General features: G+C 42.1%; 1 protein-coding gene across 2 annotated transcripts; it reads left to right on the top strand.

The window, feature by feature from the left end:
• The first annotated feature begins 4,620 nt into the window (after positions 1–4,620).
• On the top strand, positions 4,621–17,653 carry si:dkey-229b18.3 (uncharacterized). Of its 2 annotated transcripts, none has more exons than XM_064327655.1 (6): positions 4,621–6,274; positions 8,078–8,148; positions 8,539–8,770; positions 11,447–13,197; positions 14,956–15,126; positions 16,322–17,653. In XM_064327655.1, exons 1-6 carry the CDS (start codon positions 5,935–5,937, stop codon positions 16,421–16,423), a joined length of 2,667 nt encoding a protein of 888 aa, XP_064183725.1. In that variant the 5' UTR covers positions 4,621–5,934; the 3' UTR covers positions 16,424–17,653. The 2 variants fall into 2 exon arrangements, with proteins under 2 accessions (XP_064183725.1, XP_064183724.1); XM_064327654.1 differs by having other exon boundaries at positions 8,536–8,770.
• Positions 17,654–19,013: the final 1,360 nt, after the last annotated feature.

Below are 19,013 nucleotides of genomic sequence, written 5' to 3'. Positions count from 1 at the left end.
ATTTCAAGGCCTGGCTTGCTCAATCCCCCTCCCCATAGTCACAGCCTCGTGCTTGTAGCATGTGGACCAAATAGGAATGAAAAAAGTCATATATCTTCTTCTGTGGTGCTCAGAAAAAATTCAGTTCCTGGAGAGTAATTTGTTGGAATTCAATAGTACTGTCCAAAATAGTATAATTTGGCCAGGGTAAATTTGTAGTTTTGGGGAAATCAGGGAAATTAGCTTTTTGGCACCAGGGGCTTACCAACCTGTAATACCTCGGGTAACCACTGGAGTTTGCAAGCTTCACAGAGAATGCCAATCCCTGGTCCCCTGGGTCATACCCATAGCCTCTCACCACCCAGAGCCACTTCTGTGCTTCAGCAGTTAGCCAAACTAATAACAGTGATTGTGCTCAAACCTGGTACAGACTAGGACAGCGGTGACCAACCCTGTTCCTGGAGATCTTCCGTCTTGTAGGTTTTCATTCCAACCGTAACAAAGCACACCTCATTTAACAGCTAAAGATCTTGTTGAGCTGCTAATGAGTAGGGTCAGGTGTGTCAAATTAGGGTTAAAATTAAGCTTGAAATGAAAACCTACAGGATGATATTGTAGATCTCCAAGAACAGGGTTGGTTACCGCTAAACTAGGAGGTCTTGAAAGTTTTTTTGTTGAACCAATTGAATTGGTCAGTAAATGGCCATTAGTAAACCAAAAGAAAATTCCAGAAGACAAGTCTGAGAATTTTAGTGTCCTGTTCTGTAATCCTGCTGGTGTTCTTGGATCAGTGGTCACCCAAGGTAGTGTGATATGCAAGCCCTATAATTCCTTGAAGAGCAGGCCTGTCACTCTAGCTACCTTGGGATGTTGAAAACTTGCCCATACACATGTAATATACATCTATAAACAACACTTATTATTTTAACATAATTGTGAATCATCCAGAACTCAATTCACCCAGATCAATATAAAAAAGCACATCTCATGCTATGATTAGCATGTTCACAGAGAAGTCCAGGTTCTTATGTAAGCAGTCTGTAAAGACGGAAGTGGTGTTCATGGGTGAGTGTGAGATTAACTGTGTATCTGAGCAGAGTCTGTGGGACAGACAGATAGATAGCATGAGCAAAATTATATATTTATAATTCATGTATGTGAGAAAGCAAATTCTCTGAAATGGTTTAGTTGGTATGGTTAAGGCATATTTCTGTAGATTTGTACATGATTGAAAAAGCTTACTGAAACTTATTTATATCTAGCAATTCAGAACACATCTAGCAGAACAATCACAGCTGCACTTGTTTACTCTCACACTAGAAATTATTGCCCACATTATTAAATGCATAAGTTGAGAACTTAAACCTGGTGGTGTACAAAATTCACACATGAACATCCGGCAAATTCTCACGCTTACATCTGAGGCCTAATTTTTCAGATGCTTGGCTTTCCCTCTTACTGTCTTTCATGTTCTAGCCATCATTAATGTAGATATAGCAATCTCTCATAGGCACGTATAATAATCCCTAGAATAATAATTATGCACATAGCATGATGTCACACACATACATTACATATGTGCATACATCTGCACACTTCTCATACACATTTCCACTTCATGTACCTTTGGGTTAACTGAAGCAACCGATGGTAGTTATTCTGAGGTAAGAGCAGTGATTTGTGGAGTGCCTCAAGGAAGTTGTTTAGGGCCGCTTTTGTTCTCTATTTTTACAAATTATTTACCTCTAATTTTGAATTATGCCACCGTTGCGATGTATTCAGATGATTCCACAATATATAAATCAGCACACACACCTGGAGAACTTGGTAGGGTTTTGAATGAAGAATTAAAGTTAATAGAAGAATGGGTAACAGCAAATAAATTGGTTCTTAATATAGAAAAGACAAAATGTATGGTATTTGGTTCAAAATATTCATTAAAAGCCACACCAATTTTACACTTATCTATAGGAGACATAGATATTGAACAAGTAACAGATGCAAAGTTATTAGGGATCACTGTTGATAGTAAAATGTCTTGGAACAGCCAAATTGATCAAATGGTGGTAAAAATGAGCAGAGGCATGGCTGCTATAAAACACTGTAGAAAATTCATGCCTATTTATTTAACCAAACGATTAGTGCAAGCATTAGTGTTATCACAGTTAGATTATTGTTCAGTGATTTTCTCCAACACAACAGAAAGTAATTTTAACCGGTTACAGGTAACTCAGAACAAAGCAGCTTGCATTGCTCTTCACTGCCCATATTGAACAAGAGTAAGTACAATGAATAATCATTTGGCTTGGTTAAGTGTAAAATGCAGGTTGCATTATTCTCTAGTGTGCTTTATTAAAAATATCATCCTAACTAAAATCCCAGAAATACTTTATAGTAACCTATCATTTTTTTCAGACAGACATCATTATTCTACTGAGCAGTCATCTGAGAGTCGTTTTCTGTTGCCTCAGTTTAGAACTTGTTTAATACAGAGAACAATTAATTATCGAGCAATGGTGGCATGGAATTCATTACCAAGTTTTTTGATTTCAGAAAGTAATACAACAAGTTTTAACAAAAAGTTAAGATTGTATTAGTTCACACAAGGAATAGTGTAGAACACTATATGATTTTTTTGTTTTTTCTGTTCTTGAAGATGTAATTGGTTGTAGAGAGCTATCCATCCCACTTTTATTTGTGATTTAATGGATGAGATGCGAAATGATTTCTTTTCTTAATTATTTAAGAGATTAAATTATTATATAGAGCTATCATATGTATTGACAGGCTTTGAGTTGCTGTTGGTTGTTGTGTGTCTTAGTGGTTGTGTTATGTATTGTGTGTTGTTTGCATTGTGTATTGTTATGTATTGTATTGTTATATTCTGAGTATGAATGTTATGGATGTGTATTGATGTATTTTTCTGTATTGAAGGATTGTTCAAAGATTTATGGGGACCCCAGGAAGAGTAGCTACTGTTACAATACAGTAGCTAATGGGGATCTAAATAAATAAACAACTAAACAAATAAACAAACCTGGACAGGCATGCAACTCTGGACCCGTGGGGGTGACAAGGTTCCTAAGGATCTATGTAGTCCTCACTCTTGTCAGTTAAATTTAGCTTTGTTTATTCTTTGCAAGAACAAATGATGAGGGAACATCCTATCGATGGAACAAGACTCCATGGTCAGTTTGGCAGGGATGCTGGGTGTCACTGGGACCTATGCAGGGTTTTGTCCCCCCTTAGGATGGAGTTTTTCCCTGTCTTGGACCTCATGTGAACCAGTAGAGATGGGCACGGGTCTGGGAGGGGCTAACGAGGGAAAATAAGATGCGTTAAGGAATATGTATGAGCAAATACTAAGGAAAAAGTAATTCTTTGGAAGGGTGTGTGTAGAGGGGGCATTATAAATATGGTGTGCTATACTGGCTTCTTCAGAGCTCTTTTGCACTGCCCTCAAGCTGCTCTCCCTGTGTACAGGGTTATTTCATTGTTTGTACTGGCAGTTGCTGTTTCATCTTTCAATCTCACAGAGTGACGGGGCTCACAAAACTCAACCTCATCATTTGAACTGGGAAATAATACAGTGTGTGGGAGCACACATGGTGTAAATACTGGGTTGACTTGCCAGGGGGGTCAGCGGCTAGGGCCTGAGTATTATAGGCACAGGAATATGCACGGTGGGTTGCACATTGATGTGGTTGGTATGATTTAGCCACGGTACAGTGTGATGAGGCTGGCCGTCAGATGGACACAGTGTATCAGACCCACCACTCTGGGCCAGCTGATGCAGGTCAGTGGCTGCGCACTTATATATTGTGTGTCAGCAGAGTAATGGAGGCGTATGGCTTGCATTGACAGGTGTTAAAAGTGCTATGAGCACACATGCAACCATTGCATGGTATGGTGACATCATACAGCATCAGTTTATCTGTGTATAACTGTTTTCATAAGTTAGAAGTCTGTACTTGTATGTATAAACATATACATTGAATGAGTGTTTAATTCATATTAAATATCTGAGTAAGGTTGTTGTGGTAGTTTCTATGGCTTGTCATCAGATTCATCCCCAGAGAAGACACCTGACCACTTAATGTATATTTTTCCTGATGGTAGTATATCAAAAGAAATAAAAACACTAGGTTACTTAGGGGTGTAGAAGTCAGTGTTTAGTAGTTAAAGCTGTTTAATTAACAACACAAAATGTACACAATAGGGTACCTAACTTGCTATTAATATATATTGCTTTATTAGCAAATACTTGTTAGGCTCTCTAATTTAGGTTACGACAAATTAAAGCCTATCGAATTAAACGCGAATTGACGGTTTACATTTCAATTAAAATAAAATATTTTGTTTAGAATTTTTATGTAATGGTCTAAACCAGATGTCATGCTGATAATAATTTGAATCCAAGTACATTCGAGCCGGTACTTCTAAATAGTCGTTTTGCAACAAATAACTGGTCAGCCGACGCGCATTAAAAAGACAACGCTGATGTCAGCAACCTATCTTGACGTAGAAGAGGCAAAAAATAAACCACACAAACTGAGTGACAGTCGTAATGACCAATAACATTGTCCTGAGTTGGAAAATCTTAAAAGCGTGTACTAATAGGCATTGACGGAGGAGGGGATATCGTGAATGTCTGAATGATGTTAGGTTGTCATGTGGCAACTAAAGAAGGTTACATGCTGGTTACGAGTTAAAGAATTGGATCAGTGGATCATATGACTACGCAAAAGGAGAGACAACTGAATTGAATGCGACGGTCGTGTCAGATTTTATGTAATTGAAGCCATGCCTTAATTTACAAGATTTTCCGTTGTTCCAGGAAGGCACCTCGCGGTTTACCTCGTTTGACTCGATGCGCTGTAGCGAGCCTGTCAGCTAACTTCGCTATCTTACACTATGTAGCAAGTTCGCTAGCTAGCTAGCTGAAGAAGCCTCAAGTTATTAGAGACGGACGGTGGCAGCAAGCACGTTGATTTGCGTATCCTTAGGTTCCATGATTTAGTCATTCTTATATTCAGAACTCATTATAAATAGGATTAGTGACAGTAATGCTTTTATTTTTGCAAGTTAACATATTTTTGCACTACAGCATAGTTTGTGTCTCCAGGGTAGATATTGCTTCATATAGCCTATAATATAATTTGCATCACGGTTTTCTGTATTACCTTAGAAACCACTTATAATTCGGTACGCTGAAACGCATCATAGGCTATTGCTTGAAATCTTGCTAGCTCCTAAATTAACATTTTACAGCGGCACGGAAAAAATCCGTACAGTATAAAATCTAAAACAAAAATTCGTTTGATATAACGTTAAATTATAATTCTGTTACGGTTTCTAAGTATAGGCTACTGTTACAATAAATATAACGTTATTGCCGATAATGTAGCCTATCAGTTTGGAGCGAAAGCCTACAGATGATAGGTTTGGATCATGATCAAATGGCTAGTTTGCCTTCAAGATTTATCTGGCAATAACACACTTTTTTAAATTATTATCTTGCCACGAATATATGGGAAATAATTGTTATGCCTCTGTCAGCGATATATATATCACGTTTGCAACTTCTCAAATGCTGTTGCGGTATTTTAATTTACCGAGATGAAGACGCATAGCTAGTTTTGCCTACCATTGGTGGGATTTACGTAACAAACCATCTACCACTGTTGGAAAGGTCGTATCAGGTTCGAAAGCAAGATAAAACTTTCATATTTAGACTGAATCGGAAAAGTTTATGGAGGACTTCATCGGACAGCCGAGACTACGTGCGGGACAAGTCGGGAATTTTTGAGCGTGGCAACGCTCGTTTAAGAGCATCACTGATTACTTACGGATAGGCTGAAGTGAAAGGTTGTAACTACCGCATTTACTGATCAGAGGAGCAAGGTAGACGGAAACGTGCGAGGCAAAGCCCCCGTAAACAGGAAAGTCGGCGAAATGGCCGGCGACTGCATCTACAACGCACACTATGCTAACGATGACACTTTCGGTGACAAAAATTTGTTGGGCAGAAAGCAGGAACTTGCCCAGGATCTCCGCGTCCTCGATGTCATGCAGGGTAGCGCGTCCACGTCAGTGGTGGCTTCTTCGCCGTATTTCGAGATAATCAACGGTGTGTTGTATCGCAAAAAGTTGGAGATGGGTAACACCAATTATAGAGAGGTGTTGGACAAGGACAGACGACTGAACGCGATCGCCACGTATCATCTGAAGGGGAAGAGGCACCACACCTTGGATGACACCTACAGATTTGTTGCAGAAAAGTACTGGTGGGAAGGTTGGTGTTAGCGATAGCCTACTCGTCTCTAATTAATCGAACTGTACAGGCCCATAGTAAGTCATTGTTACTACTGCAAGTGCATCGTTTCTTGTGTTCCCGAGTGCTGGTGCGAACTGAGTCGGTGTTGGAAGAGAATAAAGCGCGCCCTGCCCTGTGATCTGTCGAGCAATGTCAACGCGAGCTAGTCGGTCAGCTTGTTAGCTGTTCTGGCTTGCGAAATAACATTAATTAAATGGTTATTAATCTTCGGTCTTCTCTTGTCTAGTCGCAAGTTAATATTTCATTTGGATACAATGTCAGCTGTTTTCTCGTAGTATTTTGTCTTTATCTCAGCGATGATGGACATTTAACAGTAGGTTAGAGCATATACAAACAAATGTGTAACGCAGCCTCGTATCCAGTAGGCGACCTCCACGCTACACAAGTGTAACGCAACTCCGTGCCAGACCTCAGCCCTGTGTGGAATATTATAGGGAACAGGGGGTACTCCGATGTCATATACACTGCTACGTTGAAATGGCATTGAGTTGTGTACAAAAACTATAACATAATATAATATATCGATAAATTCGATGCAGAATCCGCCTGGGGAGTTGATTCCCATAAAGGATGGTGCTTGTTGCATCACAGATACCTGTCGTGCCAAAGTAGCTATTGCATTTCAAACGAGTTGCTTCTTTTTGCATGCAGGCTGTACTGAGTAATTAAATGTGAATAGCAAAGCTAAATAATTTTATTTGTATCCATTCAGCGTGCAATGCGCATTTACACAGGCTGTGTTAGCGTAGCCTATACATAGCATACGTCAAATTATGGGAACAGTTTGCTCACCCTGAAGAAGAAAAACATTGCGCTGCGAAAAATGCGCGTCTAAAACCAAGTTTGAGTACAGTTTGGTTTTAGTATCTGCTTCTGTCTGATGAAAACACCTTGATTTAGTCAATTTGATAGCATCTACTAATAATGAAGTTAACAGAAGCTACAATTCATCCGCGCCAAATCGGTGAATTACAGGCTGTGTTTTTGTGTTGGCTACTACACCTGGATTAAAGGTTTTCTATCGACGGCAAGCAAAACAAGAAAACTACTCCTCCTGGTGTTCTATTAGATGAGATGGGGGAGAACTGGGCTAACTATTCTCCTTCTGGAAAACAACAAAAATACTCTGACTCAGAGGGAGCATGGAATGTGTTTGCAATTGAAGTGAAAATGTTATTTGTTTAGCTTCATAAATAGGATAAATTGTGTAGCAATTGTCCTCTTTCTTTGTAGTTTCGAGAGTGAGGGCCTCTGTTGTAGACCATTTAATTGAATCCATTTTAAGATTATATAGCCAATAGTCTTTACTGCATTATGCATTTGATCATGTGAGGTCTTGGTTACAGTTGAAATCAGGGATCTATTTTTGTCACCGAAAACGTTGGTGTACCCAGGCTAAAATCATAATTTGAGTGATTACAGCAGGGGATGTCCCTTTGGCTACACTGAATATTTATGTATTTGTTCCAGAGCCATCATATACAAGCTGGGGGCTGTACTTTGGCCTAAGGAAAGGCCAATATTCAGGGGTATAAGTATCACTCCTATTGCACAATAATTCTTTTCCAGGTCTTTCTGAGCCCCTTAAGTAGATGCTGTCTGCTGTTAGATTCCATGGAGTGACCTCACCTGCTTCAATTAATGCCTGGAATGACTATGGAACTTCTATGGACTAAGAATATTTTTTACTTTCCTGGACTTTCCGTACACCAGCACAAATGAGATGGCTTCCCATGACACCACTGTGTTCTGTCTCTTCAGGAATGTACTTCCACATCCGAGAATATGTTCTGGGATGCCAGCAATGCCAAGCGCAGAAGGAGAGGTTCAAGGTAAGAGCTCAGCCCTGCAATTAAAAGGAGTGCAGAGCAGTGCAATATAGTGTTTGGGGAACTAGGCTTTTAACCAGAAAGGTACAGGTTCAAGTCCCTGATGTTGTACACACTTGGGACTCTGATGTACTCTTGAGCTTCAGTAAGTGTCCTGCAGGCTAAATGGGCAGGGTGCAAAATTTAGCCATAGAAATTCACCTCACACAAAAACAAAACAGTCACTGTGATCTCTGGCTTATACTTTACAAGCTTTGTTACCTTGCAGCTACAGAGGAGGGTGAGTTCTTCACCTCTGTGCAAAAGTGACTTTTTATTTTCCATTTATTTTGAGGTTAGTCAGTGAGCTGCAGTTAGCTTTTCTCAATGGTTTCATGTCTGTGTCTCCAGCAGGCCCGGCCCGAGCCCCGTGTCTCTAGGACGTTTGCGTCCCATGGCAACAGTGTGCTCCATAAGCTGAGGGGCCAGCAGGAGGTGGGGCTCTTCTGTGACATCACTCTGAAGACTGGCAGCCGCTCCTTCCCTGCCCACCGTGCAGTGCTGGCAGCCGTCAGCGAGTACTTCCAGGAAATCTTCACCGAGATGGACTCTGCCCCTGGCCTACAGGCTGACATTGACCTGACTGGTGAGATGTCTCTCATTCTGGCCTTCTCATTTCATTCTCTCACTCTCTCTGTCATTTCTCTCTCTCTGCCCTTTCCATATCTCTTTTTCTACCTTTCTGTTTCTCTCACTCTTTCTCTCCTGATAGCTTTCCACCTTTCTCACTTTCTCATTTCCTTATTACCTTTAATTTTTCCTTACATTTGTTACATAAGAACTCATAATGACAGGAAATGGACATTCAGCTCATCTACACTTGCTATTCACCTACAAACTAGAGAGTGTCAAGCACTGAATCTAGAACTTAAAAGATCCATTGTAATTCACTTATTCTATTGTAGTTCGCTTGTTAATCCATTTTCTGAATTTAAAAGCCTCTGACAAATCCTCTAGCAAATCCTCCCTTAGTGTCCTATTACGAAGATTAAATAAGTTCTCATAACCTGGTAACCTCTACATTTTATACCAGAATTTAGTTTGCATTCTTTGAACTTTTCCCCCCATGCTTCTATATATTTCTTTCAGTTTGGTGCCCAAAACTGCACATAATGCTCTTACGTGTGCTCTGGCAAAAGCATTACAGTATATACCATAAATATACCTCTGATTTATACTCAATATCATTTGCTGTATATCCAAACAACCTGTTGACCTCTTTATTATTAGTATAATTACAGCACATTGCTTAATGCATTTCTAGGTTGAACACATTCTTATTTTGTTCCTTCCATATAGTAGTCCTGCCTTCATTTTTTCCCCACATGAAGAACTTTGCATGTAACTATAATGAAGTTCATTTACCAGGTTTCTGCCTACTACTGGAGAAACAGTCGATTTGGCAAGCAGAACGGGAAGCAGGCTCGCTTTGTGGTCGTCTCATGACACACATACCCACCCGCCCACCTGCCTGTTCAGCCACAATTTTCCTCTATCCTCAATTTTTGACAGCGCAGGAAAACGTTTTCACAGAATTGGCCAGTGGACGTTGCGCTGTCAAACAACTAAATGATTGCTTGTTCTATTGTCACTGGACTTTTAAAAATTTAAGAAAACTCATTATGTGAGTGAGTGTGTAATTTCTGAGAGCTGTGCAACCTAGGGTTGCATGGTATGATTTTTTTCATAACCTGGTATGCTTTCTGAACAAAACCATGGTATACAGTATTACTGCCATTTTTCATAAATCATAGGTTACACATTCATGCAGAACAATTAGTTCTCTTTGTGATAATGATTTCAGTATCGTTTTCTGTCATGGCCTTCTGAGCGTGAAAAGCCCTATTGGTAACTGTGACGGTATGTAACGGCACAGGAGTTACAAACTGAAAGGGGCGTTCACCCAAGAAAGAAATTGAAGTATGTTTCCATTTATCCCGAGTAGTACTTCATCCAGGTAGTTGTGCTGAAATATTCTAGAAAGTTTTCTAGATATAAGCTGCACTCAACCAGATAAAATGGGTCTATTTGGTCCGTCTTCATGTGGCCTGAAAGCACCAAAAGGTTTTGTTCAAAAAATTCAACAGCAACGTCTCTCGCTGTATAATTCTGCGGTTATTTATGAACATCTACCGAGCTGAATTTGTTCACAGTTTCACCTAGAACTGCTTATATCGAAGTACACCAACTGAATTTTTCTGTTCATAGCTGGCATAGTGGCATGGTCTTCTGCTGCTGTAGACCATCCGCTTCAAGGTTTGACATGCTGTGTGTTCAGAGACGCCCTTCTGCAACAACACTGTTGTCAACAGCCTTTATTTGAGCATGTGTTCACCTTTCTGTTAGCTTAAACAAGTCTGCCCATTCTCCTCGGACCTCTTATTAACTAGGTATTTTCGGCCACTGAACTGCCCCTAACTAGATGTTTTTTGTTAATTGCTCCTTTCTCTGTAAACTAGAGACTGTAGTGTGTGAAAATCCCTGGAGGGCAGCTGTTTTCAGAGCTGCTGGAACCAGCAACGCCACCAACCATCATACCACAGTCTAAGTCGCTTGGATCACGTGGCTCAACCATTCTGATTTTTGATCAAACAATGAAACGTACTTCATCATATCTGCCTGTTTTATATACTGAGTTGCAGCCGCATGATTTGCTGTTTGGAGGAGCAGACCAGGCTATTAGCCGTCACAACTAATAAAGTGGCCACCAGTCAGTGGTTTTATTGCCTAAATTTGAGCCTAACTCTTAACCTTTCCTGAAAATATCCATCCCTTGTCTTAACATCTACTGTGACAATGAATAATGTGCTTTCAGGCATGTTACTCCTCTCATTTAAAATTCTCAACAAAGTAACTGTTTAGTGTATCAGTGATGTCCTTTTTTCTAAATCAGTACTCTTTCCTTCTTTTTAATGCTCATAACCTCTTCCTCAACTTTCTGTTTCCGCTCGCAGTATTGGGTAAAAATACTTTGTATTTCTGCATCTTGGGCAATTTGTCTTTCGAAGAGCTCTTTAGCTACAGTCCCCCCCCCCCACCCTAAACCTTAGCATCCATATTACAGTATTCTGTGTCGTTTCTCTTGGAACTGTCCTGTTCATGAATCTTAAAAAGTTATGCTTCAAATTCTCTCAGAGATTTATTCAGCTGGCTTGCATAGGTAAGCCTATAATCTGACTGTATTCAGCTAAAGGGATGTAAGAATGAAAACTAGTTTAGTGGCGTGAGCTTACAGACTCTTGTCCCCTTGCCTCTTCCGCAGGTTTCAGTGAGGAGCTCTTCGTGCCGCTGTTGGAGTTCTCCTACAGCTCCACGCTGTCGGTGCGGGCGGAGTCGCTGGGGGAGGTCTCCGCCCTGGCTCGGCACTTCGGTATGTGGGGTGCCGTGGAGGCCTGCAGCGCCCTCCAGAGAGAGCACAACGCTGGGCGTGGCAGAGCCAGAGCTGCTGCCACCTACCTGCGTCCACGTGCCACCTCCTTGGAGCTCACCAATGGGCTGCAGGAACGCTGCTCTGGGGGAGCTGGTTCACACAAGAAGAGGAAATGGGGGAGGAGTTTTGTGCAGGCAGAGGAGACTTCTCAGAAACGCCCCCTACCCCAAGACCATGTCCTGACTGCAAGTGATAATCCCTCTGAGAGTTTGAGCCCAGGGGGGCCATTCACCCGCTCTCGACTGGGGTTGAACGGATTGAGCCCTGCCCACATCCATCATGGCCCCGCCCATCGGCTCAAGCTGATGGACTTTAAATCCCCGTCCAGCAAGCCCAAAGGGTCTCCCGCCTTCCGGGCTCAGTCCTCCTCGCCTGCAGTGGGAGCTCTCAGGCAGCCCGCTCGTGTCCTGCGCTCCAACACCGGCCCCCAGGAACTGCTTCCCCGAGGGGTGGGCGCTTTAAGTAACCCTGCCCCTTCCTCCAGTAAACAGAGGCTGAGCATGGCAGAGGCTGGGCTGGGGCTGGGGCTGGGGCAGGGTCTGGGATCAGGAGTGAGCGTGGTGAAGGAGGAGCAGGTGGAGGAGGAGGTGGCGAGCCCCAGCGTACAGGAGAAGTACAGGTTGCTGAGCGTACTGGGTCTGCAGAGGAAGTCCCTGCTACCGGACCCGGTGCAGCCTGCGGGCTGGCAGCGGAAACAACGCCTGCGCAAGCTAAAGGTCCTCAGCTATGCTCTGACCGCTCCCCGTCCTTCACGCCCCGCCCCACCAACCCATTTCCCTGGCGACAGCAGGAATACCTCCGTCCTCCTGGCAATAAAGGCGGAGCCCCCGGAGCCTGTTGCGGTGGAGGAGGCAGGGCTCAAGAGAAGAGAGGGGTGTGGCAGGAGCCTGACCAATCGGGCGCTGCCCCCCCAGCGCAGGGAACTGAGGCGCTCAGTCAGGATCAGGGATGCCCCTCTGCAGGGCTTGCCCCGCCTTCGCACCAGGAAGGTAGAGCCCGCGTCCCGTGAACTGCGCAGGAAACCTGTCCGAGTGAAGAGGGAGCCAACTGTTTCCGTCATTTCACCTCACGCCCTCACCACATGTAGTACACCGGGCTGCCCCCGGGAGCACTCCCTCTCCCACAGAGCCAGATGCCCGCTGGACCCATTGTTGCTTGGAGTTGGCAGGAGAACTGCCAGCGGTGCCCGGTTAGTCAGTCAGACAGTGCGTGACTGCACTAGCCAGGCAAGGGTGGATGGCTGCGCCCCCTGGTGGCAAGAGGCCATAAAGGACGAGCCACTGGACCCAGTCCCTGTGACCACCCCTGTCGCCGGGACGACAGAGCTGGGCAAGCGTCGGAGCAAGCCCCCCATGAAGTTGCTGGACCCCGGCTTCCTGTTTGAGTTCTGCCGGCCCCCGAGATTGAAGAGGGAGGCAGAGAGCGTGGCCATTTGCCTGACCCGTTCCGTCAATCAGCTGCAGCCCAGGGGCGGGGCCTCTGGACCTCGGCGAAAGGAAAGAGGCATGGCCTATGTGGGCACCTCACACAGACCAAATCTTGCCAGTTCAGGGACGGCGAAGGACAGAGGGAATCTACCAAAGGTACAGTAGCATCAGTGTGACAGTTATTACAGACACACATACAGATACGCAATGTATGGGGTAAACGGTAAACACGTACAAAAATATCACTACCAACATTGATAGCAAGTCGCATTCTGAAGAGGTGTTGATAGGCCGGTAAGGGACGCTGTTCCTTCTGGAACAAATAAAGCCCAGAGACCCAAAACATTAATATGTGCACTGTGCTGTAGATGGTTCAAAGTAAGGCACCTATGCCATCCTTTCCATGAGATGTGAAACCTAGATCCTGAGTCACTGTGGTTGTTACAGGTCCTATGTTGAATGTGTGAGAGTGTAGACAACAGTTTCCTGGTTAAATTCTACTCTACTCCACATCAAATCGGCTACACAGTCCCTTGCATTTCCTACCCATTTTGATTCCTGAGATTTACATTGTCATTGATAAAGATAGTGGACTTCTCAGTTGACCAACCTGATTAAGAAAAGATGAAGTAAATAAAAACTGTATCATAAGTTGTTTCAGCACATGGTAGAGAAATAACGCAGGAAGATTTTCATTTTAAGACACATTTTAGTAATTTGAATGTCATTAGTTTTAGTCGATGAAAGAACTACCCATTTTAGTCAAATTCTAATTTTTTCTAGTTTTTCTCACTGGAATGTTCTTAGAAATGATTACTGACTTACCTTCATACGCAGATACTACAATCGTTATAATTTCTTTTAAGAATTTTCAAGAATAGTTTTTGTAATTGTCACAGAGGCTGGGTGTTTGTCATGGAAGTCGCGGGTGTCGTGGATTCCATAGTTTCCATCTTTGTGACTTTCGCCATTTGTTTTGCCATTTCCAAGATTTTCTCTGTTTTTTAGTGCTTTCTCTTATTTTCATTCATTAATTCATTCATTTTTGGTAGTCCTTGCTACCTCAGCATAGCTTACATTTTTATTTGTATATGCATGCCCATTTTAACAATGCTGGGAGAAACCAAGTGAGATGATGTATATACAGATTCTGGAATGCATTTGGTTCCAGATTCCCATCCTTGTCAGCTGTTGCAGTCAGAAGTTTTACGGGGCCTATCAACAATGTTAATGCCCAGCGCTCCTGCCCTTGTCATGGTAACATTCAGTGAAAAGAGGCGCTCCATCAATGCCCAAACCTAGCGATGTACATGTTGTACCAAAACAAACTTAAATAAAAACGAACTCACGGTAATCATGTTTTATTTTAGTAATGAAATTTGAGCACACACTATTTATAACAACGTTCTGATAAATGAAAGGCAAAACAGCATCTCTCTGGTGAGTGCAAGGTGTGCAAGGTGCTGTGTGAGACCTGGATTGTGGAGTTTGCTTGGGCTCTGATCCCTGCAGGTGCATGCATGGTTACCTACCTGTGTGTAGGCGGTCATCTCTTTTTAAAAGAGCGAGTTTTAAAGTTTTTATTATGAAGGAGTGACCCCCCCTTAAATTTGGCTTGATGGTTTGGTGACCAGGACAATCTGGCTGAGACTTTCACTGCTCACCATGAGTGATTTAATCTTTTCATTATTGTTTTCCAGCCTGTTTTTAGTCAATGTTTTTTTCCCATTCAGTTCAGAATGAGTTCATCCAATCACAGTCCTCCCTCAACTGTAGAATAGTGCAGACTAACCCTCTCCATCTTCTCATTTTGTTGTGTTATTTCCATTTAGGCCATTTGTGTTCTTCATTCTGGTACTGCGTAAAGTGAGACAGTGTTTGAGTGGTATACTGAAGTTGTATTTCTCTGTTTAGAAACGGTGCAAGCGGCTCCCGCGGCTGGAGTCTACTCGCAGGGCACGCTGGAAGGCCCGTGTTCCGGTGACATCACACACCTGTGTCCAGTGCAGGGCCAAGTACCGGAACTGCGACTCCCTAATAATGCACCAAATCCGCCACATTGAGGGAAAGCACTGGCCCTGCCCAGTATGTGAATCTCTCCCTCTAACCTCTCCCTCTCTCTCCCTCCCTCCCGCCCCCCCTCTCTGGCTGTCCCTCCCCCACTCTTTCTCTCCTATGTCCGATGTTTGTTCTTACTTGGGGAGTAGCACCTCTGCACATGGCTGTGATGGCATCACTAAAGATGGCAGAGATGGCTCAGGACAGGGCTGCTCAACCCTGTTCCTGTTGGTTGTCAGTCCAACCCTGAGAAAGCGCAATTCTAATTAGTAGAATCAGGTGTGCCAAATTGGGGTTCTAATGAAAACCTGCAAAATGGTAGATCTTCAGGAACAGGATTGGGAAGCCCTGGCGGAGTTTTGCTGTTTTTATTTTTATCACAACTAGCTAACATGTGACAGTCTGTTAGCACTGAAGAAAATACACTGGTACACTCAAATTTGCTCAAGTTTGATTAAGAGGTAAAGAAATATGTATCGTGTAGGGAGGTCATATTCCTCTGACTTGGGCTTCATTTTTAGTCATGTGATGTCAGCACAGATGTCCTTCCATTTTTGTCCATCATAGACATTAAATGGTAATTCCATTTTTTTTTTCAACCTGGGTCTTATTTTCGTAGTATTTTCCATCATTCCTATATGTTCTGATAGTATTGTACAAACCTGCTTCATTGTCAAAGTTCTTTTATTTTTGTATTAATTTTTAGATTTTTTCTCCATGTCAGTAGCTTCTCAACCCCGTCTATGGGACATATCGAGATGCATGTTCATTTACATCAAACAAGTCCAGTTTGTCTGAACCTCTTATTTGGAAGTGAAACCAATTGTGCAAGCTGAAATTTATTCACCAAAATTAAAAGTAAAAATAATTCTGTTTTAAATTGACCTACCGCACTTGCCTATTCTGCACGCACAGAAATTTATCGTTACTAAACCTGTTAGGATGTTGTTGAGTCTCTTCACATTGAATGGCCACCCATATTTATTTGAACCAGAATTCACAGGCGTAAGTAATGTGAAAATATGTAGACAAGTCCAATTCTGGATTTATTTTATCTGTTTATTTATTTTAAACGTAAATTAGGCAAGTGCACTGATCTTTCACATGGATGGGCCTGTCCATTTCAAAGACAGCCGTATCATGGGATCCTTATGTTATAGAAATCTGCACAGGCAGTGATTGTGATATAACCTTGGAAATGTGTCCCCCTTTTTCTCCTTAGCTGTGCAGCAAGACCTTCTTCAGGCAGAGAAACGTTCAGAGCCACATCCGAACCCACGACCAAAAACTCTACAAATGCCGTGTCTGCATCTCTGCCGCCTGAGGTGTGCGTCGGTCACCTGACCCGAGTGCTGCGCGGAGAGCTGAGGGAGCCTCCCAATAAACCCACGCGCTGTCAATCATTCAGTCATAAGCACCAATTACAACAGTCTCCTTAGCAAAATGAGCCATCCATCCTCTTCCACCTCTCAGTTAGGCCCTTCTTTCAGTTTCATGGGTTGTTTTTCTGTCGTACCTGGAGATGGAAAGAAAGTGTGTTGTTTATGTACAGATCATTGTGTGAAATCACAAGTCATTCAGAATCAATATTTTAGCACAAAATGTCTTGCCTGATAATATTAGCAGCACCTGATTTCAGGTTAAGTGCCTGTACTTGAAAAAACAGTTTTGTTTTGGCTGTATTGATAGGATTTGCGGTGTAATGAACTTGCGTCTAATTTTGTTATATTTCAGTTTAAGTTTAACGGTTAGAATGTGTGTCAGTTTGACTGATTTGTAAATACAGGGATAATTTTCAGTTAATTTAAATAACCTGTTAATTTAATTACGGTGATTATTGTTGTTCTGTCATGATTATTATTTAAATTAACAATGTCAAGATGCTATCCCCTACTGTTTTTGCATTTGCATAGCTGCAGAGGATAAATTTGAACCTTTTGTGTTGTCATGGTGACAGGGAAAGGACCTGGATGTTACAGTAAATGTAAATGAGAAACCTTGTAATGCTGGTACCAATGGTTTATTATTATTATTATTATTATTATTAATATTAAGAAATTGTATTTTTAAATGAATGCACTGAAATATTAGCATTGTTTTTAACCGAAGAAATCTTTGTTAAACCAGATGATGACTTGGTCTTATACTGACCTGGGAATACTTGAAGGATGGAGGGAAGAAGAAATTATGAATACATATTCTTATTAAGCCTTTATGTATGAGCATAATTGTGTGACCTTGCATGGTTAACTGCAGTGTATATAACGGTTAACATTGCTGCCTATTTAAATGGGAAAACTGTACGGTGGAAGTGCGACTTTAAATGTGTAATTGACATAATGATAAATATAGCAGTTTTCTTGGTCTTATAGTGGGAGTCTGAAATTAGCCTTTTTGTATTTAAAAATGTCTGACATTTATCAATATGAAGAGTATTTGTGCAAAAACTTTTAAAGAATTTGCTTTTCAATTCTAGAATTGTTGGGGGGGAAAACATCAATTTTAGATCTACTGAAACTCCAAATAGTTTTAATAAATTCATTTTTCACTGCTATAGATGTCTGTTTTCATTTACTGCAACAGAGTGAAGAATTGAATATAATTGTCATTAACCTTGTTTGTCATTTCTTTTTCCCCAATCCAGAAACCCCTTGCCCCCCCCACCCCCAAAAAAATTTATCTTTAGAGGGGATCTATTACGAGGGAGACTGAACAAAATGGTCTGATTTTTAATATGCTTAAACACTTAGCTAGTGATATGTTGGGATGGAATATTCAGCATGTTATAAATTCATATTATCAGTTTTTGGTGTCAACGTTCCACACCAATCTCGACACAACCATTTCGACATGGACCTTGCTGTATCCCCAGAGGCATGATCATGCCTAAACAGGGAAGGGCCTTTCCCAAAATGTTGAATCGTCTAGAATGTAATTGCATTAAGATTTCCCTTCACTGGGACTAAGGGGCCTAGCCCAAACCATGAAGAACCGCCCCAGGTCAAGGGGTGTTACTTTTGATGATATAGTGTAATATAAAATAGTCACTGGCTGTACTGTAGTACTGTGTGACCTACATGGTGTAAAAGAGTTCTGGTTCTTTCCTGTAAGACTATTGCCTGTAGGGTGTAAACTAACCTTTAGCTTGCAGGTGAGTGCATCGGCGTAGTGGCATTGCTTCAGGTGCACTGCTCCCGTGTGCGGCTGTAGGTGGCATAGGGGTGAATTTAGCAGTGCATTTAGCGTTACCAGACCCGAGAGAAGAAGTATGCATTAGACGTGCTACATATTGGATACTGTATGCAATAAATTCAGATGCAGAGGATGATTTTGGCCATTTTACTACACCGATGCACAGCAGGATTTGGGCACTGGGCAGTACATGTTCCAACACTTGAAAATACAACCCATATTCTGAACTTGCATGTAAATGTGAGTCCAGTTCGGAACTTATGCTTGAAATGCTCTGTCCAAACAGAATAAGTAAAGACAACTGGGATATTTGGTCTTGATATCACTTGAGGAACCAGACTCCAGACTGAAAAAGCTGCTGTAGGTGGCAGTGTTTCCAGTTTCAGCTTTTTTTTTTTTTTTTCAAAATTTATCACATTTAACAAAAAATGGGCAGCGTGATGGTGCAGTGGGTAGCACTGTTGCCTTGATTCGAATCTCAGCTGGGGCCTTTCTGGTTTCATCCCACATTCCATGCAGGTTAAGTTCATTGGAAAGTGTAAATTGCCCCTCTGAGTGCGTGAGTGAATGGTGTGTGTGCCCTGCGATTGACTGGTGAACAGTCCAGTGTGTTCAAAGGATCTGGCTTCTCAAGGGATCAACCTTTCACCTAATGTTATGGTCTGACTTTTTGAACACATCTTAGAACCTTGACATCATTCCAAAGGTCACAGTTGTCACAT

This window comes from Anguilla rostrata, chromosome 3 (genome assembly GCF_018555375.3).
Source record: "Anguilla rostrata isolate EN2019 chromosome 3, ASM1855537v3, whole genome shotgun sequence".
Lineage (NCBI taxonomy): Eukaryota > Metazoa > Chordata > Actinopteri > Anguilliformes > Anguillidae > Anguilla > Anguilla rostrata.
Note: the sequence above shows the minus strand (reverse complement) of the source record. Positions and strands in the feature narration are given on the sequence as shown.